At 29.7% G+C, this 25,944-nt stretch overlaps 1 protein-coding gene across 1 annotated transcript; it reads left to right on the plus strand.

Annotated features, from left to right (window-relative positions):
• The first annotated feature begins 4,553 nt into the window (after positions 1-4,553).
• On the plus strand, positions 4,554-25,222 carry LOC123298949 (golgin subfamily A member 6-like protein 7). The gene is made up of 4 exons (XM_044881050.1): positions 4,554-4,842; positions 11,363-11,682; positions 17,504-17,761; positions 24,584-25,222. The coding sequence occupies exons 1-4, from the start codon at positions 4,761-4,763 to the stop codon at positions 25,220-25,222; spliced, it is 1,299 nt and encodes a 432-aa protein (XP_044736985.1). The 5' UTR covers positions 4,554-4,760.
• Positions 25,223-25,944: the final 722 nt, after the last annotated feature.

The raw sequence follows: 25,944 nt of genomic DNA on the forward strand, positions 1-25,944 counted from the left end.
GTATTTATACGAGAATTTGAGTATGTACAATAGAAAGCTTGTTTATCTTATATATTTAAACGAGCAATTTTTTTTATATATATATCTATCAATCAGCAATCTCGAAACGACTCCAACGATTTTCATGAAAATTAGTATGCAGGGGTTTATTTGGGGCGAAAAACGATCTAGCTAGAGTTCATTTTTAGAAAATGTTGTTTTACCTGTGTTTTCAGGAAAAACTGAAACAAACTGAAAAATGTAACTCTTACTGCCATCTATTGGTAAGTAGTAATACTATTATTATTTTTAATTGGGAGGAAGTAACTGCCTTACCGACACTGAGATACTAAAGATAGGTTTCGGTAGATGGCATTGTTAAGTAACACAGCTTAATATGCAGGGGTTTTAGGAGCGAAAAATCCATCTAGCTAGGTTTCATTTTATGGTATTGTTAGGTAACACACGCTTAATATGGAGGGGTTTTAGGAGCGAAAAATCGATCTAGCTAGGTTTTATTTAAAATAGAATGTGCTTATATATTGATTTTTATAAGAGCTTCTAAGACCTAATTATTCGACGACAAAACAAAATAGCCACTTTTCACATTGTACTGCCGTATCTCCTCAAATAATAACCTTACATAAATAAACCTGGATTCACTCGAAAGCTTAAACCTTTGTTTTTGAAGTAAAAGCTAAAAAATATATATAATCTCTTATCGCTTTGTGACTGGGGTTTAAATTGATGGAAAAAATTTATTATTGTCGACGTAAGTAAAAACAGTTATTTTCAGTCCGTTTTTGCCTCAACGTATCCACCTTCGTGTTCCTTACATGTAATTGTTCTTTTACAAAATTGTTCAATAAACTCCTACATATCCTAGGAGTGATTCCATAAACCGTTTTCCTTATTATGTGTTCTACATGGTCTACATTTCTAAACGACTATTAATATTTTTGGATATTCGATGTCAAAAGTGAATAGCTGAATTTTAATATTTTTGAAAGCAGAGTTTTTTTATAAAGAATAAATTTTTTACGTAAACTTTATAATAAAAAAAGGTTTTCATATGTAGCTGACTAGGCTAGACACCTTGTATATATACAAGAATTGCTTGTTTAAATATATAAGATAAGCTTTAAGATAATGCTTAAGCCCTCCTTGACATTTCATATTTAAATCAAGAGAGATCAGCTCAGTATTTTGGTGTCACGAATCAACTATTTATTATTACTTTTATGTAACACTTTCAAAGGATATCAGATATCAGCAAAGTTCAAATATGGAAAAATTTAAAGTTCAAATATCGGATTAATTTTTTACCATATTCGATTAACCATAATTTGTTTAAATTTATATTGAAAAAATGAGCGAAAATAGTTATTTGCTTATAACTTTTTTATTTTTCGCATTTAAAGTTGATATTTAGTGAAGTTATAGGTTTATAAATCTCAGTTATAAGGATGGTAATAATAAATCAGTTTTTTTTTTTTTTTTGCAAAAAATTTAAAAACTTTCCCTCTTGGTCGAGGGATTACAGTAAAGCGGTTTTCCGGGGCTTAATCTCTTCGTCTAGACTTCTTCGAGCATGATATTTTAGCAGCAAGTGAAACTTTTTAATTTTTGTTTGCGAAATCGGGCAACGAAAAAGTAAATTTTTTTGGGATTAGTTTTTTGCGTTAAAAAGTAAAACTCGTACGTTACGTTTTAGGATAGGTTTTTTTGAGTTCTATAACTTACCATAGTCTTTCGACCAGTTTACCATAATCTTTTGACCAAGAGAAAAATTTTTACTAAAGGTGTCCTTTTTCAAAAAAATGCAATATATCGAAAAAACTTCAAATTTTTTTGCTAAAAAAAATTAAAGATAGAACCTATTACTCATAACTTCACTTAATATCAACTTTAAAATCGAAAAAGGAAAAAAGTTATAAGAAAATGTAAAAACGACTATTTTCGATCATTTTTTCAAATTTTCTCCATACCTACGCATCCAAATCGGACTAAGGTTAGGTTAGGTTAGAGTGGCTGTTCTGGGGTGGGACACACTTAGACCAAAGGGTCCGTTCTGATACCGAAAAAGAATTGGCCCATCCCCGGCCACTACTCCATGAACCATTTGGAGCTGTTTAATAACAGCAGGAGAGCTTTGACGTCGACGGACTTTAGGTCGGAGAGGTCGTCAAAGAGAGGCTGGCTCAAGTAAAACCATCTCCTCATGGCAAGAGCTGGGCAGTGACAGAGAAAATGAGACATTGTCTCCTCCTCTTCACCACTGTAACAGCTCCTGCAGTAGTCGTAATACACTGCCAGGCCCAGGCGTTCAACATGCCTGCCGCCCACCAGTGTCCTGTAATAGCCGCAACAACTTTGCGAACATTGGTCCTTGGAAGTGATATAAGATCTTCGGAACGCCTGCGATTGTACTCAGACCATATCTGTCTTGTAGTACCACAAGTACGTTCCTCCCTCCATCTAAGATTGGCCCTTTTTAAGATATCCTCTTTGAGGAGCAACTTGCAGTTCGCAAATGAAACTCCCGGATATTTATTGATGCTTGTGTCCGGCAGCATTGTGCTATTTCTGCCAAGCTCGTCGGCTTCGCAATTTTCTGGATGGCCGCAATGTATAGCCAGTGAGCTATTTGCGGGTTTAAGCCCCAATATTTTCCGATGGCCTTTTTGCAGGTATATAATGCCACAGTTACCTTTCGGGACCTTTCCAGGGCGTTGGGTCCCCATAGCAACTTTTTGTTTAGGATGATGCCTAGATATTTGACTTTGCGATAATTTAAGGCTCGCCCCCCTTACCTTTGGGAGGATAATGGAGGGAATTTTGTATTTCCTTGTAAAGAGTACCAACTCTGTTTTGTGAGGGTTCATCCCAAGGCCAGAGTTGGAGCACCAGTGTGCTAGAACTTTTAGTGCAGATGGTATCATGTTTGATAAGGTATCAGGAAATTTCCCTGATGCTAATATCGCTACATCGTCTGCGTACGTAATTATCTTGCATCCCGAGCCTTCCAGTTTAAGGAGAAACTTATTAAGCGCAATGTTCCATAGATGGGGTGAAAGTACACCACCTGGAGGTGTACCTCTCCCTGCATATCGATGTATGATCGAGTCGAACATTTCGGAGATTACCTCTCTGCTTCTAAGCAAAAGATAAATAAACTCAGTGGTAGGTTCTTCGATATTCAGATCATACAGTGTTCTGATTATATTTTCCGGCCTGATGTTATTGAAGGCATCCTCCTTGTCTAGAAAGGCTATCAAAGTGTATTCCTTATAGGTCAATGATTTTCCTATTGTACCCACAAGTGAATGCAGAGCTGTCTCGATAGACTTGCCCTTACAGTACGCATGTTGTGAATCGGATAAAATTCCTGTTCTCATGCTTTTGCGTATGTGGACATCCAAGAGCCTCTCCAATGTCTTGAGTAGAAATTATGAGACTCTAAGTTAATCGATAAGTTTTTTTAAGATCTAGAACTTTCCCATTTTTTTTTTTGCATTGGACGTTAACTTTTTTTTTATCGCAAAAAAACCGTGTTTTTGACACTTGCGAATTTTTTCGGTTAACTTAGCCATTGAATAGCCGTAAACAAAAAACGCTATGTTTCTTGACTTGTTTCCTTCTTTAACAATGTATTTTTTGTTTTCTGATAGCAATTTTGTCAATTTTAACATTGGGCCTCCGTAGATTAATTGGATTATATTGAAAATATAATCAGAGTCTTTCGATTTATTAATGAAAATTAATTAGTTTAAATTTATATTGAAAATCAATTTATAATGAGTCCTCGGTTACTTAAACCAGGTATGTTGTTATTTTTTTAATTAAAGTCCTTTGTTTTTAATTTCTAGATGTTGTACATTTTAAAATCAATATCTGTTGAGGATTCACAATTGAAAAGAATATGGAATGAAATATTAAAATTTGAATGGATACTTCAAAATGAATGTTATATTCTTAAAGATGTTTATAATAAAATTATAATCGAATTATTAATTAAATCAAGAATTAATAATAATAATAATAATAACAATATCATAGATTTTTTAAATAGAGCACAACATATATTAAATATGCCATCAACATCAATCAATAATAATAATCAATTAGGTTCTGATTGTTATCAATTATCAAATATAAAATTATTAATACATTTAAAAATATTACAATTTAATAATAACAATAATAATGAATCAACAATAGAAGCACTTATTAATGTACTCATATTTGGTTTAAGTTCTAAACAAAATAATGAAGTAATTTCATATTGTTTAGATTGTTTATTATTATTATTAAATAATGATAATAATTCATATTTATTAAATGATTTTGAATTAAACGATGTAACATTCATAAATATATTATCATTTGATAACAAATCAATATCAGATTTAATACGTAATCAATTAAAAATGAATAAACGTTTTAATTTAATATTTAAAGATCAATTACATTCAATCAATACAACAGGTACAGATGATATTTGTAAATCAAAATTATATTATTTATTAAATATCATTTATAAAGATGATCTAAATATTATTATCAATCAATTATTTAATTTAAATGATATTCATTCATTATATAAACGATTCATTGAATTATGTTCAATAGAAAGTGAATCAATTATATGTTTTATATTAAATTGTATCAATCAATTATTAATACAACTGCTACGTGATACAACTGGTGCTGCCACTGGTGATTATAAATGGTATCATCATGATTTAATTTGTTGTTTGTATTATAATGCATTGTCATCAATGCCTTACAAAACTAGACAAGCTGTTGCTCAACTTATTGTTACACATCCACAATTATACACTTCAACTTCATTAATACAAGGTACGTTCGTATTTAGTTGTAGTCTAAGCATATTACTTTTTTCTAACAAAAAAATTCGTTACAGGGCAGACTCAGCGGGAAAGGTTTGAAAAAGGGATTACAAATGTTGGGTAAAAAATTCAACAGCTGAATGTTTGAAACTGTTTCTTTCGATTAAAGGCGTAAATATTCGTCCTGTCAAAAAAAGTTAAATGTAATAGTTCTGGACAGGCAATCGTTATGTACTTTGGTACAATTGAAGCTATTTGAATTCCTAATAGTCTGATATTTTTTTGTTTTTTCTAAGTTAAGCAGTTTCTGAGAAATTGGTAAAAAAGGCCTCTTTTTAAAGTCGCTCAAAAAGGTTTTTTTTAAACCATAGGCAATTTCTGCAACGGTCATTTTCTTCGTAAAGACATCAAAATTCTCATAAAAAATTAAAAATATATTACTGCATGTAAAAAAACATTCGTAAAATTACAAAAAACTGAAAAATTATATAATAATCAAATTTCATATCCATTCCATTCCCATTTTGTAATATTTTATGCAATACAAATTACATATTTGATGTAATATTATGTAGAAGTTGCCTCAAATACGTATAAATATGAAATATAAGCAATTGCACTTTTATAATGCTGCGTTTTTTAATTAATAGAAACTATATTTAATTTGATTGAACAGAAATATAATGTATTATCCTTAATAGTAAATCACAACAATATATTTGCCAAAGTTTTAATACAATAATGTTTGCATTCGTCTTAAAATTTAGGAAATTTTTATCTTCTTTAAGATTCCGTTGAAATAATTTTTTATTTTTAATGCATAATTAGCGCTAAAGACAAAAAAGCGAGGTTTTTGGAAAAAAAATATAATTTTTCATTTTTTTGAATTTTAAGATTTCAATTCAAATTTCATATTCATACGTATAAGAGACAACTTCTACACAATATTACATCAAATATGTAATTTGTATTGCATAAAAATTAGAAAATGGGAATGGATATGAAATTTGATTATTATATAATTTTTCTTTTTTTTTTTGCAATTTTAAGAATGTTTTTTGCATACAGTAATATATTTTTATTTTTTTATATGAATCTTAGTGCCTTTACTTGAATCTTGAATCTTATATCGTAAAAAAAAACTTTTTGGAGCGACTTTAAAAAGATATCTTTTTTTACCAATTTCTTCGAAACTGTTACTTAGAAAAAACAGAAAAAATACCAGGCTATTAGAAATTCAAATAGATTCAATTTTACCAAATTACATAACGATTGTACCAAATTGATTGCATTTTTTTCGCGGAGTAAAAAATTAAAAACCAAAAAAATGGTTTTATGCGTTTTACTCGAAAATTTTGAGAACTATTACATTTAACTTTTATGACAGGACGAATATTTACGTCTTTAATCGAAAAAACAGTTTGCCACCCCTTTAAACCGCCACCCCTCTTCACCGGCAAACATTCAGCTGTTGGATTTTTTACCCAACATTTGTAAGCCCTTTATCGACCCTTTTCTGCTGAGTTTACCTTGTAACGAATTATTTTGTAAATTGACTACTTTTTTAGGTAGTACGCTTAATTTATTGAGGAAATGATACTTTTGCAGTCGGAATTTGTTCATATAAGGGTGTAGAAAAAAGTCACTTTAGTCATAAAGTGTGCTCTTTAAATTTATGTACGTGAGCGTGCTTACTTCCATTTTTTGCGTTTCTATTAAGGATATTTTCTTTATTGATGAAATGCATTCACATAAAACTAAGTAAATTATTATTCGTTTAATATTTTTTTACAAATTCATTACAAGATAACAAACTTATTCTAGAAGACATTTTTATAACTTCTTCTTCACTACTTCTGTACTGTTTGATTGCCGCCTATATTTCAGTAGCGCCAATTCAACAACAAAATCATACACTATAAATATTCTGATTTTTTCCACTATAAACATAAACTTTTATTCAGATCACTCAGAATACTTAGTTTGAAATTCAGAAAAAGAATATGTGAAGTAAAACTATCTCTGAAAAAGTCTGAAAATATCAAATAAATTACTAATCAATTTTTTCAATTCTCTTTAATTAAGATTAATAGACAAGATATTTGTCAATAGTCAGTTTACGCTATATGTATCATATTAAAAATCATCAATTATAATCGAGAGACCATGATGTAAATAAATATCGTATACATGATTAAAAGTAAACAAAAACAAAAAGTAATAATACTAATCAATCATTTAATGACAGAAAATGGTAATAAATTGAGACTCTTTAAAAAGAAATATTCTGAGTTCTCCTAGAAGACTTTTTCAAAATTAATAAGGGATTTTATGAAAATTTAGTTAGTAAAATAAAGTAAGAGTAAGCTTTATTTTCTTACTAAATTTTCATAAAATCCCTTATTAATTTTGAAAAAGTCTTCTAGGAGAACTCAGAATATTTCTTTTTAAAGACATTTTCTTAAACAATTTATTTTATATTATCTGACTTTCTCAGAGATAGTTTTACTTCACATATTATTTTTCTGTATTTTAAACTAAGTATTCTGAGATCCAGAACAGATTTTTTTCCACAAGGGTTGTATGGTTATGTTTAAATATTTGATTTATATTTTGGACATTTCTAAACAATTTTTGTCTTGTGACTTTTCACCTAACCTTGCTGTTTTCGAGTTTTCGTCGTTTTAAAAAAAATCTTCTTTTAGGTAAAAATTTTGTTATAACCAAAGGACCCCGCAATATTAGATAGGAAAATGGCTTTCTGTGAAATTGAAAAATTGAATGAACCGCCCCCAAAATGTTCTTCAGATCGTTCTGATCAAGAAATCCCACGTCCAGAAAAATTTTCAACAAGTAGTTTTCGAGCTATGGGCGATCTAAGCTATACATATATTATATTTATAGTACTTATATCACTAGAAAAATTTCTTTCTGTGAAACTTTTTTAAATCACCCCCAAAATGTTCTTCGGATCGTTTTGACCAAAAGCTCTCATGTCCACAAAAGCATGAGTAAATAAATTTTGTGGCCGTGAAAGCTTTTGATTTGAATGATCCAAAGAACATTTTAAGATGGGCTAGAAAAAGTTCCACAGAAAGCTATTTTCCTATTTTATATTGCGGAGTTCTTTGAAGATTATCAAGTGGTTTTCATTAAGTATTTGATTAGAAAAACCACCTGATTTTATATTATTTTTGACTATTTTAAACACTTTTTGTATTTAGAAATTGTTTATACACTCACCCATTTCTATTCGAGGTATAGGCGCTTAAGAAAATGGAAAAAAAAATCGATTTCGTTGAAAATGTAAATATTCGTTTTTTTAGCTTTTTAGTTATTTAGTTCTTATCTTCTAGAAATGTTCAAAATAGTCTAAATATAAAATTATTTGTTTTTCTAATCAAATATTTAATCAAAACCATTCGATAATCATCAAACTTGTTGACAACAAAATTGTAGCCTAGAAAAGTTTAAAAAGTCGACATCTCGAAAACGGCGTGGTTAAGTGAAAAAAGTCATATAAATTAAAATTATTAAGAAATGTCCAAAATATAAGATCCAATTGGTTTTGAATCAAATATTTAAACATAACCACACAATGATCGTTAATTATTTATCAATATCAAAATTTCATTAAAATAACAAATTTTACTTTGAACGCTTGTATCTAAAAAAATGACGAGGTGTAAGAAAAAATATCAGGACAAAAAATGATACTAAGAATAATATATCTTAGTCTAGTCTATCTATTTTGAGAAATTCAAAGTTCCTAAGCCTTTTTCAGAATTTCTTATTTTTTCTACCAGGGATTCTCTTCTGAAAAAACGCTTTTCTTTATAAATTTTTTTTTCCACCAATGAATATTTAAAAGGAGTCTTAAAAAAATTATAAAGTTTCACGCTAATCAAATAATGATTTCACGCCCTTGAAAAATGAGTGAAGAACCGCCTTAAGTGACCACCTACATAATGAACTTTTAAACTTTTTCAAATGACTAAGTACCGAAATCACGAATCAATACTGATGCATTTTTTGTAAGTTAAGTACAAAATTGAAATTATTTCGCTTTCGATTTTAGAAATAACTTTGTGTGTGGTAATTTTGTGGTTAAAACTTTGAAATTTGGAAGCCGTAACTTGCGCTGGTCAAATATTGAACAAATTTTATTTTTACCTTGTTTAAAAAAGGGGATGTTGTGTTGCAGTCTGATATTATACAAAATAGTTCAATGTATTGTTTTAAATATAGAAATTTGAAACATGTGAAACTGTTACAAATATACACTTTTTCGTTTTCCCGGTTTACAAAACAATATTTTGGTATTCGATAACGCTAACTGCGTTAATAATACCAATAGATCTGTGCCATATATTTTTATAATTTCTCTTCCTTTTGTAATTCGATAGCAGTAGTTATTATGATTCTATCGGCAACAGCTGTCGTTACACAGTTTATTTTCTGTAATTCACCAAAATTTAAAAAAAAAATTTCATTACGTATTAACGCACGTATTATCAGTCAAATTCTGATTCAAGAGATGATTTTTTCAATTGTCTACGCATACGTTCTACTGACCTTCATCAATAACTAAGACCTCACCAATAATATAAATATCAACTAGAAGCATATTACGGACTAACTTTTCATTAAGAGTCGTTTAACACATTGTTTTTCAATAAATTGTTTATTTGATAATTTTTTGACTTCTTACTGGGCTAGATCGATCCGAAATAAAAAGTTACACATTTTTTGTACGAAACTTTTTTTGGATATAAAGCAAATTTTTTTTGAAAAACCTAAAAAAACTGTTTTCCATCATCTTTGGTCTCCATTTGAAATGTGATTCCATACTTTAACATTGTAAAAAAATATAGTGCATTGAATTCTACGGAAAATTTCCGACTTTTTACATATATGGGTTTGCTGTATCTTGGCTTTGGCTCGAAAAACGTAGAATGACCAGTTTATCGTTCAAACTATAACATTCCGTAATTTTTTGTCTATTATCATCATTTTTAAGCACGATTGTCCATTACACATTTGTAAGAGACTTTTTGACCTAACTTTTTTTACACCCTCATATGAACAGTTTTCGGTCCCATTTTGGTTATTTTTCGGTTTTAATACTTCAATTAATTAATATTAACATCATAATGCTAACAATTCATATCAGGCCAGTGCACACGTGGAGGGGGTTGAAGCGAACTCCCCATTCCCCATTGAGAATCTCTCCACATAAATTTGAACTAACACTATAATCCCATGCAGCCATTTATCGAACGCATTTCCACTGGCTGGTTAGCTGTCAAGCTGTTTGAACAGTTATTGATTTTTTATGTTGAGACTGTTAACCATGAATATTCATCGCTTCTTGTGTATAAAACGCAAAATTTGCAATGAATATGATATAGAATTGCGAAAGTCAAGGTTCGCGTAAGAACTCAACGCTCAACGCTCGAATGTACAGACTGATTCAGTTGAAGATTATTTCCGGATCACAATTTATTTATCGTACATCGATTTGTTTTTGACTCATTTGAAGGACCTATATTTGAATCATCGCAATTTTTATCAAATTTTCTCTTTCCCTACAAAATGAAAATTTTTTATGAAGATTCTTGCGCTCAATTTTTTGTACCATACTCTCTTCAATTTTGCACGATGATTTCCATGACATCTGGATTGAAGAAGTTAAACTTTGGCGAAAACGCATTGCCGGGTAGGATATCAAAAATTCACTCGAAGCACTTCATATTTGCAATTAGGATGCGTTTTTAAATGTCTATCAAATGTTTCGCGTTCTAGCAGTTTTACCTGCGATAAAAGCGACGAATGAACGCTCCTTTTCAACTTTGTGCCGTCGCAAAACATACCTTAGATTGACAATGTCTGGAAACCGGGTACATGGTTTAGTTTCGCTCATATACATCGCAGTGTAAAGGTCGATGCACACAGAATTTGGAAAAAGTTTTTTTTCTGTACCTCAGAATTAACTTATTGAAAAATAGTGACTAAATATCACACACACTTCGACATAATAAAATGTTACCTTACTAGAAAAAAGAGTTTCTTGATTGACTTTATGACCTAACATGGTGAAAAAAAATTTTAGAAAACCCTCCCCCCTTGGATAATTCCTGCGCACGGACCTGACTCATGTACAGTGAAGTGTGGAAACGATAAAAAAACTTCACGCATTTTCGATTATCGTTCGTCAACGCTGAAATCGCAAAAAGAGAAATGAAAAATAATAAAATATGATTTCATTTTATTGAAATTATCACGTAATGATGTTAAATTTAAAATAACGCCGCTTATATGATCGATCGCAAAGTGGTAGCTTTGAAATTTCAGCTGTCACTTTGATCGCAAAGTGGCAGCTGGACTTTTTTTTACAAAGTGTTTGCATCCTTATAAACAACAAATAAATAAAATTTCAAAGATGCATTAATTTTTTCTTTATTTTACCATAATATTCTATTTAATTTTATTAGACTATTATTTAAATTTAATTAATTTATTATTTGTAGATTTGGATTTATGTTTGATATGGGTAACAATTCAATTGTTGGGTAATGATTTTGAAGAAAGTATTCGACATAAAATAACATGTATTGCAACTGGTACAAATGCAAGTGGTACTAATTCAAATTCAGTGATGTTTGAATCAATTAGAGATCAACTGTTTCATATGTCTTGTAAAATATTATCAACTAGATCTCTAGATCTATGTACAGTCTATTTATTAAGTTGGATTACACGCTGTTCTTGTTCTGCCTCATGTTCTACATCAGCAGATATTCATCATGAACATGAAACCGATAATGCTGATAATTATGACAGTGACGAGGTGAGATTACGATTATTTAAAAACTAGATAATAAGTAGTTCAGTTTAGACACTTTTCTTAAAAATTAGGGGAAACAAATTTCGAACTTTTTTTACGTAGATTACGAATCCGTTGATGAAGATACTGAAAAACTTCACTTCAAGTTTTTCATTAATTAAGGAAAATATGCTCAATTTACTTGGTCCATACAAGTTATATTTCGAGCCTGAAATGGAATATATGGGTTAAGTTTATTAAAAATACGTCGTTATTTACCTTATTTATTATTAAATATATTAAATTTGTACAAAAATTATAAAAATATATTCAATAAATTAATTTTTTTAAATATTTAGGTATTAAGTAAGTACTAAAATACAGAAATATATGTGTATATGCGACCAAAAATTATACCTTACCGATCGTATCGGCAGTGACATCTGCCTTGTTTGTGTATAAATCATAGATATATATATTTAACATATAGATAGAGGATCCCATGTATCGAAATTGGTCTGAAATTTGAATGGAATTAGAGATAAATTTGAGATATATACTAGCGCCACCAAATTTGTGCTAATGAACATATAACATGTATTTAATGGTTTGATTTAGGTCCGTGGCACTCATACTGAGGCGCTGCTTTACGCCATAAATTTTATTTTACGCCATATAGATCCTCTATCTATATGTTATATATCTATGGTATAAATGTATAGATATCCGCGACGACACAATTGATGGATAGTATGAAAAAAATCCACGATACTCATGCTACCTCGATCCCGTTAAAAACATGATGAACATCAAATCATATAGTGAACTCAAGGGACAAAAAAACGCAGACATAACTCGACCCCATTAAAGGCATAGCCAACACGCAGATCGCAGAGTGAATTCAATCACAGGGTGAACGAAAGGGCCAAAAAACTCGCAAACTTGTGCAAACTCAATCCCATTAAAGGCATGGTCAAACCGTAGATCACAGGGTGAACGCAAGGGGCAAACAACTCGCAAATTGCTGCGTTCATCCTGTGAACCACAGGTTGGCCATGCCTTTAATGGGGTCGAGTTAGCACTGATCTGGGGGTTTTTTAGCCCTTGAGTTCACTCTTTGATTTGATGTTAATCATACTTTTAACGGGATCGAGTTAGCATGAGTATCGTGGATTAATGGTTTTTTTGTAGGGTTTCACATTATCGATCAATTGTGTCGTCGTGCCAATTCTATACATTTATACACAAACAAGGCAAATGTCATATACGCCATATTTCTGTATTTTAATACCTACTTAATACTTAAATATTTAAAAACATTATTTTATTGAATATATTTTTATAATTTTTGTACAAATTTAATATATTTAATAATAAATAAGGTAAATAACGACGTATTTTTAATTAACTTAATACGTTTTTCATCTTTAGGCTTGAAAATATTGACCAAGTTTCCCTAATTAAAGAAAAACTGTAAGTTTTTCACTATCTCCACCAACGAATTCGTAATCTACGTAAAAAATACTTGAATTTTTTTCCCTGATGTTCTGGATGACTTTTAAGAAAAGTGCCAAAACTGAATTTTGACCAATTACTTTATGTAAATGTAGGTACAGACTGTACTTAATTGAGCTATTAAAACAGAAAAAAAATAAATAAAAGTTTAGTAATTAAAAGTACACCTACGATTCTTATGGGACCGGGCGCAAACTGTTCGTATGAGGATGTAGAAAAAAAGTTAGTTTGGTCAGAAAGTGTACTCTTTAAATTTACGCGCTTGAGTACGTTTAAAAGTTAGTAATAGCCACTCGTGCTGAAAAATCATAAAAATAGAAAAAAAACAATTGACTGAGTTAATTGTTAAAATACCATGTATAGACAGTGTTGAATGTCAGTGCTTGCATTATTTCTAATAAATTAGAAAAGTTTTAAAAACTAAAACAAATAGTAACCTTTCAGCCGCCATTTCTTTTTTCGTAAATTTTCGAAAGTATTTATTAAATTTCTGTTCTTCTTTCGAGATTCTTTCAAAAGACTATTGCTTATCTTTTATAGTTTTGGAGAAAATGGACACCAAAATTTTGTCCTAATTTGCGACCTCACGGGTTAACAGTGGTGTTTACAAAAAAATAATTCAAGCCATAGTTGTTTATTTTTTTATGAGGAATATTTTTTACATTTAAACTATTGTTCTGTCTCTAACGGCTTACAAGATGGGTGCTACGGACATAAGACCCAACTGACCTATGTTGCTCATTTACGAATTCAAACTAACTTTTTACGTCCTGAGCATGCTAAAAGAATTTCAGGTCGATATCTCTTTTCGTTTTTGAGTTATTGTGATCACGGACGGGCAGAAGGACAGACAACCGGAAATGGACTAATTAGGTGATTTTATCAACACCGACAATACCAAAATTTTGTTCGTAGTATCTATATTTGTAAGCTCAACTTACAAACTTGAGACTAAACTTAGTATTCCTTGATATATACTGCTTGTAAAACATATCGTTAGCCGTTTATATTATATGAAGTAAGAAGAGTTCTTACGGACGTTGTTATGTATAAAACAAAGAAGGTTTGTATCTGTGTATACATGATTGAACCTAGCCGATCAGAATCATTACTTGAAGTTGTACACATACAATACCAATCACACACATTAACACATAATCATAACACTCCCTAACACACAGTAAACATCCGCTCTTTATTTTATACATAAGAACGTCCATAAAAACTTTTCTTACTTCATATATTTTATATAGCTAACGAGATAACTTACAATCGGTATTTCATATATGCAGGGCATAAAAACTATTTGATTTCAAATTTTGAACTATTCTAAGCATTTTGTTTTTTGAAATAAAATTTCGTTGTTTTTAAGATACAAACATTAAAAAAAAATTTGTTATTTTAATGAAATTTTGATATTGATAAAATTAACGATTATTGTGTGGTTATGTTTAAATATTTGATTCAAAACCAATTGGATGGAAGTTTGATGATTATCGAATGGTTCAATCAATGGTCGATCAAATATTTGATTAGAAAACCAACTAATTTTATATTTTTGACTATTTTAAACACTTCTAGAAGATTAGGAACTAAATAACTAAGAAGCTAAAAAATCTGATTTTACGTTTCATAGGAATCGATTTTTTACTTTTTTTTAATGTCTATATCTCGAAAACGATGAGGGTAGGTAAAAAATGTCAAGATATAAAATGTGTCCAAAATATTAAAAAATATAAAATCAGTTGGTTTACTAATCAAATATTTGACCAAAAGCACTCAATGAAAAAGGACCCATTTTATAATCGGTTAGAGATATAACAATAGTTTAAGGTAGTACCAGCATGGTATTTGCAGTTTCTATGTTAAAGCAATGGTACAATTTTTTTTCGACAGAATTTAACAAAAAATTAAATTTAAGAATTTAATAATGCTTACTATTAATTCCCAAATTTTCAGAAATTTTGACCGTTTAAAATGGGAAATAATTATGACAACGTCCCAATTTCGATCAATTTACGTCAAAATTAATATCTCGAAAGTGAAAATTAATTTCTAAATTTTTTTTTTTAGAATTTTATTGTATAAACATTTTTTTCTACTTTTTCTTCAATATATAATAATATCATAAAAAATAGTTGGAGAGACTGGACATTTTACATGCTTTAAATGGGACATGACCCTCAAAATCGCGAACTTTGTCTTTAAATATCTCGCGATCTAAACGGTCAAAAATTATGAAATTTTAGGAATTCATAAATAAAGCTATTATAAACCCGAGAAAAAAAATTCGGCCAAATCTGTCGAAAAGTGATTTCATGCTGGTACTACCTTAAATGTAAAAAATGCGTGCTCAGGGCATAAAAAGTAAGGTTGAGTTCCTAAATGAGCAGCATAAGTCAAGTGGAAAAATAAAAAAATTTTGTTTGAAACATTTTTTCGTAAGCATCACTGTACACCCGCGAGGGATTAATATCTTGTAGACCAGATATTTAAATAAAAATTTATTTATTTAATTAAATTTACAATTTAATTTACACTTGTACAAAATGTTAAGTAACAACAATTAAAAATAAATATTTTTATGAAACAAATTATTTAACAATCCGAACGTATGTCAAACGATTGTAATAATAAGTATTATTGAAACAAAGATATCCGAACCCGAACATACGTCAAAAAGTTTGGATACTAAGTATTATTTGTACATTAGATAGTTTACTTTATATATGCTTTTAAAATACTGCTTAGTACTTAAGAAATGTGTTTTAAAATATCCTTTTTGTAATATGATCTTTTGTGACCGTCCAGATGGTATAACATTAATATTATTAAGGGTCGACTTTCTCGTAATATTTAAAGGACAGTTTTCTGAGAAATATTTGAGTATAGCAATATTTAAAATAAACTTTCTAAAATAACTATTCTAATTTATGTTAACTAATAAACAAATGCGTAACATGCACATGTTGCATTATATTATGGTTTTAAGTCTAAAAAAAATATAACTACTAGAGAATATATAATTAGGGCGCAAATTAGGTTAAATCATTATATAGTGTGTATACATGTATTATATATATTTTAAATTTATACGTTACAAACGAAATTATATTATGTATGTGTTTATAGCATATACCATGCCCACTTCATAAGTGAGATGAAAGATACTCTTATTACTTTGTGTGTAAGAGTGACTATCTTTTTTACTTACATGACGTAAAAAACAAACGATTGCTTAATCAACACTGTTTATACAGGCTATTTCAACAATTAACTCAGTCAACACACACAAAAGGGGGTTAGATACGCCAGTGAGAGGTTTACTTTTTTTTTAAAAAGTGTTAAGTCAATCTCTCAGGGGCGTATCTAACCCCCTTTTGTGTAGGGTAGTTGGAGGTTTTAATCAGTTTTTTACAAATTACAAAAACTATGCATAATTTAAAAAAAAGCTGACTCTAGCTTCAAAATTGACCGAGATATGCCAATTTTAAAATGGAGTTTTTATGTTCATTGAATCAAATGAAAAATTATCCATCTTGTAAACCGTTAGAGATAGAACAAAATTTTTAATGTAAAAGTTATTCCTTATAAAAAAATTAAAAACTTTTATTGGAATCATTATTTCATAAGCATTACTTTTTACCCGCGAGGGCGCAACAGGTAAAAACTTGGTGTCCATTTTTTATCCAAAAATATAAAAAAAAAGTGTGTTGATTTATTTCAGGTTAACTTCAACTAGTGGTTTTATGAAACATTCTAGAAAAGCAAAAAAGAATAACCAGAAAATACGATAAATTTTCGAAAATCTTGTTTCCAAAATAATTTCATTAATTTCAAAATTTAGTTTCTGGAATTTTTTATTTATTTCTACAAATAAAAGTTGTTAAGGAATAACTTTTACATTTAAACTTTGTTGTATCCTTAACGGTTTACATGATGGATACTTTTTCATTTGATTGAATGAGCAAAAAAAATCCATTTTAAAATTGACATATCTCGGTCAACTTCGAATCTAGAAATCCGAAAAAATACGAAAATATGCAGAAATACATCAGCTAGAATTTTTAATTGAAATTTTTTTTATTTGACGAATAGTTTTTTTTTTTAATAAAAAATTGATTAAAACCCCCAACTACAGCCCCCGCCTCCCCCAAAAAAGGGGTTAGGTACGCCTCTGAGAGGTCGAATTTTTTTTACGCAACCGTTTTTTTATAACCTAATAAACAACTAATAAATAAAATTTCAAAGATCCATTAATTTTTTCCTTTTAGGTATTTAGTTTAATTGTATTAAAGTATTAATTAATTGGTGTACTTATGTTTTGTAGATGACAGTGTTTAACAAAGGTGATATGAATCTATATATGGAAGACATTCATCTAACGAAGCTATCAATTTCAACATTGCAAAATGTGATTTTTAAACAACTGGTTGATAAAACTCCAACACAATACATTCTTGAATTATTAACAAATCAAGAAATGATTAGTTGGTTTCCAAATGAATCAAAAGCTGCTACGATAACTTTACTGAACTTACTACTTAAAAATGTAACAAGTAAACAACCAAATGAAAATCAGTTCAACGCAGAAATTTTTAAAACAAATCTATTGCAATATAAATTAAATTTATTATTAAATATATTACACAACTAGTGCTAAGTAAAACACTGCTCTTTATTTATTTTTTTATACAAAATTTTTGTTTAAAATACAAAGTACCTGGGTGACCGAGCTTTACTCATTATTTATTTTAAATGAAACTTATCATTGGAGTCGTTAGTGAGAGAAAACTACGTTTTCTTAAAATGAAACCTAGCTAGATCGATTTTTCGTCCCAAAAATCCCCTGCATACTAATTGTGTAACAACGCCATCTACTGAAACTTATCTTTAATGTTTCAGTGTCGGTAAAGCAGTTAGTTGTCCTAAGACTTTTTCAAGTTTCTAAGACTTATTTATTTTTTCATCAGGGTTATATTTCAAAAACGGTGAGGTGAGGGAAAGAGAGTCAAGATACACAAATTGTTAAAATCGTCCAAAATATGAGATACAACAAGTTTCAAGTCAAGTATTTGATCGAAATAAAACAATAATCGTTAATTACGACAGTATCAAATTTTCATCAAAATTAGGTTTTTTTTCAATGACTTTTATCTCAAAAACGGCGAGTTTTAGAAAAAAAAAAACTACGAGATAAAATATGCTTAGAATACCCTAAAATATAAGATCCAATAACTGTTTTCTTAAATTTCATAATTTTTTAACAGAATTAGATTGGACGAGAAAGGGCTCTATAGCCTAAGTGTCTGCTTCGTGGACAGTCATTATAACCTATCCTAACCTAGCTTGGACGAACTTCTAAGTGCGCGCGCATAGTTAAAGCACATTTTCTAATTCAATTTTGAGTCGAGTCCCATAAAAAGTCATACTGTTTCGTAGAATTGCAACCTTAAATGCTTCATTTCCTACGGTCTTTGTTGTTTGATTCAATTGATTCTTATGTTTTGGACATTTCTTCTTCTTTTTGTGACTTTTTTCATCTAACCACACCGTTTTCGAGATGGCAACGTTTTTTAAGCTAATTTAAGTGAGCGTTTTGTTCGATGTACATAGCGGCACGAAACCGATATTATTTATACAATTTTGGAATGCTTATGAGTTGAAGAAGTTTTTTCTGGAATAGGCACGCCAAGTGTACAATACTTTTTTCGAGTTTTCTTCTTTGTGAAAGTGTAAGCGCAAAATAATTATTGAAATTCGTGTGATTTAATGCCAAACATTTCCACCGTGCGATGAATTTTGAGGAGTGATATATCTCGTTAGCTATAAGATATTAGTAATTTATTTGCCAGAAACGCCAAAGTTTGTGTATAACGCGCCATTTTTAAACAAAAAATGTGAACAAGTTAAAAATTGGACAAACTCAAAAACTGTACCTTTTCGAAAACCGAATTACTTATATAATATTTTGCAAATAACCCAAAGTATAACCTCCTTCAATCTTGTATCGAATTATCAAATATCCTGTACATAAGGTGTATTTAAACTGTCTATACAACGCTATACTGGATATAGTACAGCTCAAAATAAGTTGATTTAATGAAACTTCACTTAGTACTAAGTCGCTTCGTTTTAGAACTAGGAGATTCTAAAATTGAAATTTTGAAATATTTTTTTGTAACTTAACTTTTACAACATGAAATGCTGTTTTGTTAAAATTGGGTATGTTGAATTTGTTTTATAAGAAAAAAAAGCCCATATAAAAATTAAGGTGAACATAATTCAATCCATTGGCAAAAAACGTTTAAATTTCAACGCACCTCACCCCATAATTATTCGCCCCTATAAATGCAAAGCATTGAAAGTACATGGATTTCAACAATATATGGATTTATATATAGGCATAGGTATGGTTTCTTATAGTAGTTTGGCATCGGCAGTATCGATCACAGTTAATTACTAGTTTATTAGAATTATTTTTAAAAGATCATAGTTCCAGTGGCGTAGTGAGGGGGCAAGGGGGTGCATCATGCCCCGGGCGTTACCTTCTCACAAAGGGTAAAGAGCTTTTTTAATCATTCATTTAATTAAAAATTTAATGTTACAGTTTTGCAAGGTAATATAAACCATCTTTTATGAATGATTTTGAATCCAAAGAGTTTATATACATAGAGAACGCGAGGGATCTGCTAGCCTGTAAGTGGATGCAATAAGACGAATGAGATAGAATAGTGTCACAGAGTTTCCCTGTGTTCCTGCCAAAGTCATATGTCATAAATCTTATGATGCATAGAGATTTTGTGTCTGCTATTATATTTGTTTCGTACAAAGAGGTTATATACAGTTTTGTATTTTTTTTTTCTGAAAAATGAAAGTGTTTAATATGCAGATTTTCATATTTTCCAATATGTGGTCGCAGTTAATACTAAGTGCACAATATACTAAGTACACGTACAATTTGTTTTATCAGAAATATTGTAATTGAAATATTGGTAAATGTGGAATCTAAAGTGGAGCTACCTTTTTTCCACTGTGTAAAAATAATTAAAATTTCTATCTTCAATATGGTTTTGTAATACAGCTATATAATCATTGTTTCAAATATTTCGTACAACGATAAAATATAGTTACAGACTTTCAAATTATAAAGAAAGATTCGCTACATATCATTTGTGTGAAAGAATAATTAAAATTCTCTGTAAATATGATAAACCACATGAATTAAAAAAAACTATAGTAACATGACAAACACGCAAACGTTGATCTATATTTGTCTATAAAAAATTATTAACATGGATTTCCCATATACAAAATTCACACCCCTTAAGGGTAGAATTTCGGAAAATGCTTCTTATCGGATACCTAGGTTATTCAAAGAACACACTCTCCAAGTTTCAGGTCTCTACGATAAACGGTATAGGCTGTGCAATGATCCGTCAGTCATTCAGACTTTATAACTTTAGTAAAATTACGCCTTGTGTATGGATTAAAAGTTCGGGTAGCGAAACTTTAGTGTTTTTCTTTTCACATCAAAATAAGTATTTTTTGAAATTTTTTACTTTCCCGGAGTGGTGCAACATGTTTAACCAACAAAATGGCGTCAAAAATGGAATTTTTTTCAGAAATTTTATCATTTTTATTTTATATTCGCAAAAGGAGACATCGGTACATATCCAAATTTGGTAGGTTTGTAGTCAATGTTAAGAATTACATCTCATATTTTGGGGGGGGGGGGGGTTTCGTCCCTTTCCTTCCAGTTATATATATATGTATACATACATATAGTAAAACAGTTCATTTGACTGTAACTTGAAAAATATTTGATTGATTTTAATGAAACTAATATCAATAGTAGGTTTTATTAGTTTCAACTTTCGGTTAAAATAAAACAGAGATCAACGACCCCAAAAACCCCTTTATATGTCATAAAAATTTTGAATTTGCAAAAATTATGAAAGCGGGAGGGGGAGGGGTGGATGTTGTAAAAAGGGCTATATTAATAAAAATATCTAAAGTTTTGGGATACTTTAGCATTTTAAACATTTTTAACCTCTTTTTAAAATCTTTTAAGATACATTTATTCCATACACCTCTTCCAGCGCGGGGGTTACAACTTAAAAAATTTGCTTTAAACCATATAAACCTCTTTTTAAAATAGTTTTCTGAAGCCAAAGCAAAAAACACCCTCCAAAGCCAGTCCATAGACCCCCCAAACAATTATTTCCAGAAAGTGTTAAATTTGCCGTTTTTCGCAAAAATATGGATCAAGGAATCATTTTACGGGTAAGCCACTTATTATAAGATCGAAAGATAATAAAAAATGCTACAATTTAAAAAAAAATTTAACCTCGTAGGATAAAATGGCAGCCATTTTAAACAATTCACTAAATTGGAAAATTTGGCCGAACTATTTAACGGATTTCGCTAAAATTTTAACCGAAAGTTGTAAGTAATAAAACCTACTATTGATATTAGTTTCATTAAAATCAATCAAATATTTTTCAAGTTATAGTCAAATGAACTGTTTTACCATATGTATGTATACATATATATATAACTGCGAGGGGAAGGGACGAAACCCCCCCCCCCCTAAAATATGAGGAGTACTTCTTAACATTTACTACAAACCTGCCAAATTTGGATATGCACCTATGTCTCCTCTTGCGAATATAACATAAAAATGTTTAAATTTCTGAAAAAAATTCCATTTTTGACGCCATTTTGTTGGTTAAACATGTTGCACCACTCCGGGAAAGTAAAAATTTGCATAAAATACTTATTTTGATGTGAAAAGAAAAGCCCCAAATTACTTTACTCCGGTACTTTGTAATGGCTCGCGAATGGTATCATATAAGATATATATTTCTAAAATAAAATTATACTTCAATTATTGACAATTTTTTTTTATTTAATTGTTCCTCATCAAACGTTAATTTCTTTAAAACATCAGGTTGTAAACCAGGATCCATGTTATTATCCGTTGTGAAAATATTCAATTCATTTTTTATTTTAAATTTATGAGAAATATAACAAAACCCATCTTTATTAATTTGTAAATCAAACCAACGACGATGACATATATTAAATACTTCAAAATTCAAATTCTTTTGAGCAATCTCAAAATTTTCTGCATAAATTTTAAAATTAATATCATCTCGATAAAGATATAATTCTTCTTGATCTTGTTTTCGTCGTTTCCGACCATCACCCATAAATGATCGATTACCCCCTTTGCGGCCCGTCAACGTACGACGTCGTGTCATTTTTTATTGCTTTAATAACAAACAATTAATTAATAACTTTAAAATTATAATAACTATAATTAAAAGTTTTTCATTACTATTAATATCACTTAATTTTTTTAGTTATTCTACTGTAGATCTGCAAAAATTAATTTTGTTATCACGTTTTTTGTATTTTTCATTTTGACGTTTTTTAATACTTGAAAGAATCTACAGATGGCCACTTAATTAAAATTAATATTAAATGTAGCCAATTATATATTATTATTAGATGTAGCTCATAGATGGTGACACTGTCTCTGCATATCTTATATATTTAAACGAGCAATTCTTGTATATATATAAATATATATATATATATATATATATATATATATATATATATATATATATATATATATATCAACGATCTTGGAAATGGCTCCAACGATTTTCATGAAAATGAGTATGTAGGGGTTTTTTGGGGCGATAAGTCGATCTAGCTTCATTTATCAGAAATGTCTTTTTATCCGTCTTTTCATGAAAAATTCATCAGACATCTATTGGTGTATAACGTACATAATGAAATACAATGCAAATTATAACATAACAAAAAGGAGGCGTTTGAGTAATCTAAAGTGAAAAATATGACTCTTGCTGACATCTATTGGCGAATAACCGAGCAAAGCTCGGTCATCCAGATATCATATTGATATATACATTGTAATAAATAAAAAATACTGTTGTTTTTTATTATTTATTATTTATACAATTTTTTCTAAAAATAATGATTGATAACACATCTAGACATAAATATGGAGCTACAACATTTCATTTCATGTCTAAATCTTTTGTATTTTTTTGTAAAGTTTACCACCAAAAAGTTACATTTTAACCTAGTAGAGGCTCGCTTCGCTCGCCTAATAAAAAAAACAAAAAAAAAAGAAAATATTAAAAAAAAAAAATCAATTCAAAACGACTATTAAATTTTAAAAATAATAGCAAATACATTATTTAATTTTCACATTAATTGTGCATTTGACAAATTCCATTGCCAAATCGTAAAGTACAATTTTTTAAACATAGGTACCTTAAAATTATTTAATCAACACAATGGCTGCGTTTGGCAGAAAAAAGCGTTTGAGAGCGCTTACTAGCGCTGAAAAACAAACTGTACAGTTTTCGGCCAGGACATGTTTGCTAACTTCAGTTGCGCTGACACAATCCGCCATTTTGCTTATTTATATTGCAAACATTTATTTAAATAATAGCTTTATACTCCTTAAGTTGTTTGTATAATTATATAATTAGTATATTTGCACATTATTTAATATATTATTCATTATTGGTAATTTTTTAATATGAATAATTTACAAACATATATTTAAATTAGGTTAGGTTCCCCAGTTAAAGCTAACTTAGCGTCCTAGAGGAAAATAGTTATTTACTATTTGTTGGCGCTTACCGTTTAACAATCGCCATTTTGATTACAAGCGCTTCCTAGTGCTTTTTTCTGCCAAACGCAGCCTAGCTCAATATTTATAATACACTTGACAAATAAACTTTATTATATGCATTATATTTGAGACTTAACCTCATCAAAATCCAAAACATCACTGTGCGCCACTGTGCGCTTCTTGAATTTTAATGCTAAGAAAGACTCTATCTAGCGATAGAAAAAAAGAACTATTGTCAGAACCAGGGCTGCCAGTAGCGCCAACTTATTTTATACCGTTCGGTCACTGAAATTATACAGAATCAAATCTCATTATACAAAGCGGCAAAATTGTTAAAAAATAGTCTGTAAACAGTTCCAGTAGCAATATTACTCAGAGAGCGCCAATTTCGATTAGAATAGTTTTCAAAAGAGCGACAAGCGCATCACGCTTAAGAAATGTTCGATCTCTCGTTATCTCAAATAATCGGCATTTTAACTCTCACAAAATTTACTTCACATTTGAATTTTTATTTTTGTATCCAATTATACGAGGCAATCTGCTATACAAACTGGATACATAAAATAGCCATATTATACACTTTTTGTATCCGATTATACAATCTGGAAGCCCTGCTGGTCAGAACGCCCACATATACATAAATCTAACAGAAATGTTTGTTTACAATCTTGAAACTATACGCATATGTCATAAGCATACAATAAACAGAGAATATATCGGTTTATTTAGGAAATTTATAAACGGGCTGAACATGCGGAAAATTCATTAGCGCATAAACTCAGGCGGGAAGATGAAATTTATAAACGGGCTGAACATGCGGAAAATTCATTAGCGCATAAACTCAGGCGGGAAGATGAAATTTATAAACGGGCTGAACATGCGGAAAATTCATTAGCGCATAAACTCAGGCGGGAAGATGAAATTTATAAACGGGCTGAACATGCGGAAAATTCATTAGCGCATAAACTCAGGCGGAAAGATGAAATTTATAAACGGGCTGAACATGCGGAAAATTCATTAGCGCATAAACTCAGGCGGGAAGATGAAATTTATAAACGGGCTGAACATGCGGAAAATTCATTAGCGCATAAACTCAGGCGGGAAGATGAAATTTATAAACGGGCTGAACATGCGGAAAATTCATTAGCGCATAAACTCAGGCGGAAAGATGAAATTTATAAACGGGCTGAACATGCGGAAAATTCATTAGCGCATAAACTCAGGCGGGAAGATGAAATTTATAAACGGGCTGAACATGCGGAAAATTCATTAGCGCATAAACTCAGGCGGGAAGATGAAATTTATAAACGGGCTGAGATACATGATTGCTTTTTGACAGGTGTTGATTGGCATATTAAGTGGAAGTGAAATTTAAGTTAAATTTAGTTAAAAGAAATTTAGTAGTGTATATATTCAGTTTTTTTGGGTTTTTATGTATGTGAATCTGCATTTAAAAATTTTTGTAATATGTCTTTGTGATTAAATTATTGAAAAATATCTAATTTGACTATTTATAACCTCTAATAGTGTTGATGGTGCTATTTCTTTTTTTTATGTGTATATTCATTGTGCTAATAATTAATAATTAATCAATTCAACATAAAGCTATAAACTATATATAATCTATAGCTATAATCTATAAAAAAAAAAAAAAAAAAAGAAACTATATATAATCTACAAAGCTTAAAATTGAGTAATATTCGTTTATTTTTTGCGGTTAGCCATGTTTTTATTCTTATAATAATATTATCTTTAATAATTCTTATTAAAGTCAACCATATCGGTAGCGCAGTCAGTTAAGGCGCTGGTTCAGAAACTGTACATAATAAAGTGCATTAGTTCAAGTCTACCTCCAGTGAGTTAAAATTTATTAAAATCAAAGTGAATAATTTTAATTTATTTTACGTGTTTTCGGAACTTATAATATATAAAATCACTAACAAATTTTGTTTATTATGATGGAACTCGACCAACAGAATAAAATAATGCTTGATGCCATCTTCAAACGCTTCGATGAAAATGAAAAAAAATTTAAGTTAGAAATTGATAGCTTGAAAGAAGTGAATGACCAATTGAGAATAAGATGCGAA

The sequence above is a fragment of the Chrysoperla carnea genome, chromosome 4 (assembly GCF_905475395.1).
Source record: "Chrysoperla carnea chromosome 4, inChrCarn1.1, whole genome shotgun sequence".
In the NCBI taxonomy this organism is placed as follows: Eukaryota; Metazoa; Arthropoda; class Insecta; order Neuroptera; family Chrysopidae; genus Chrysoperla; species Chrysoperla carnea.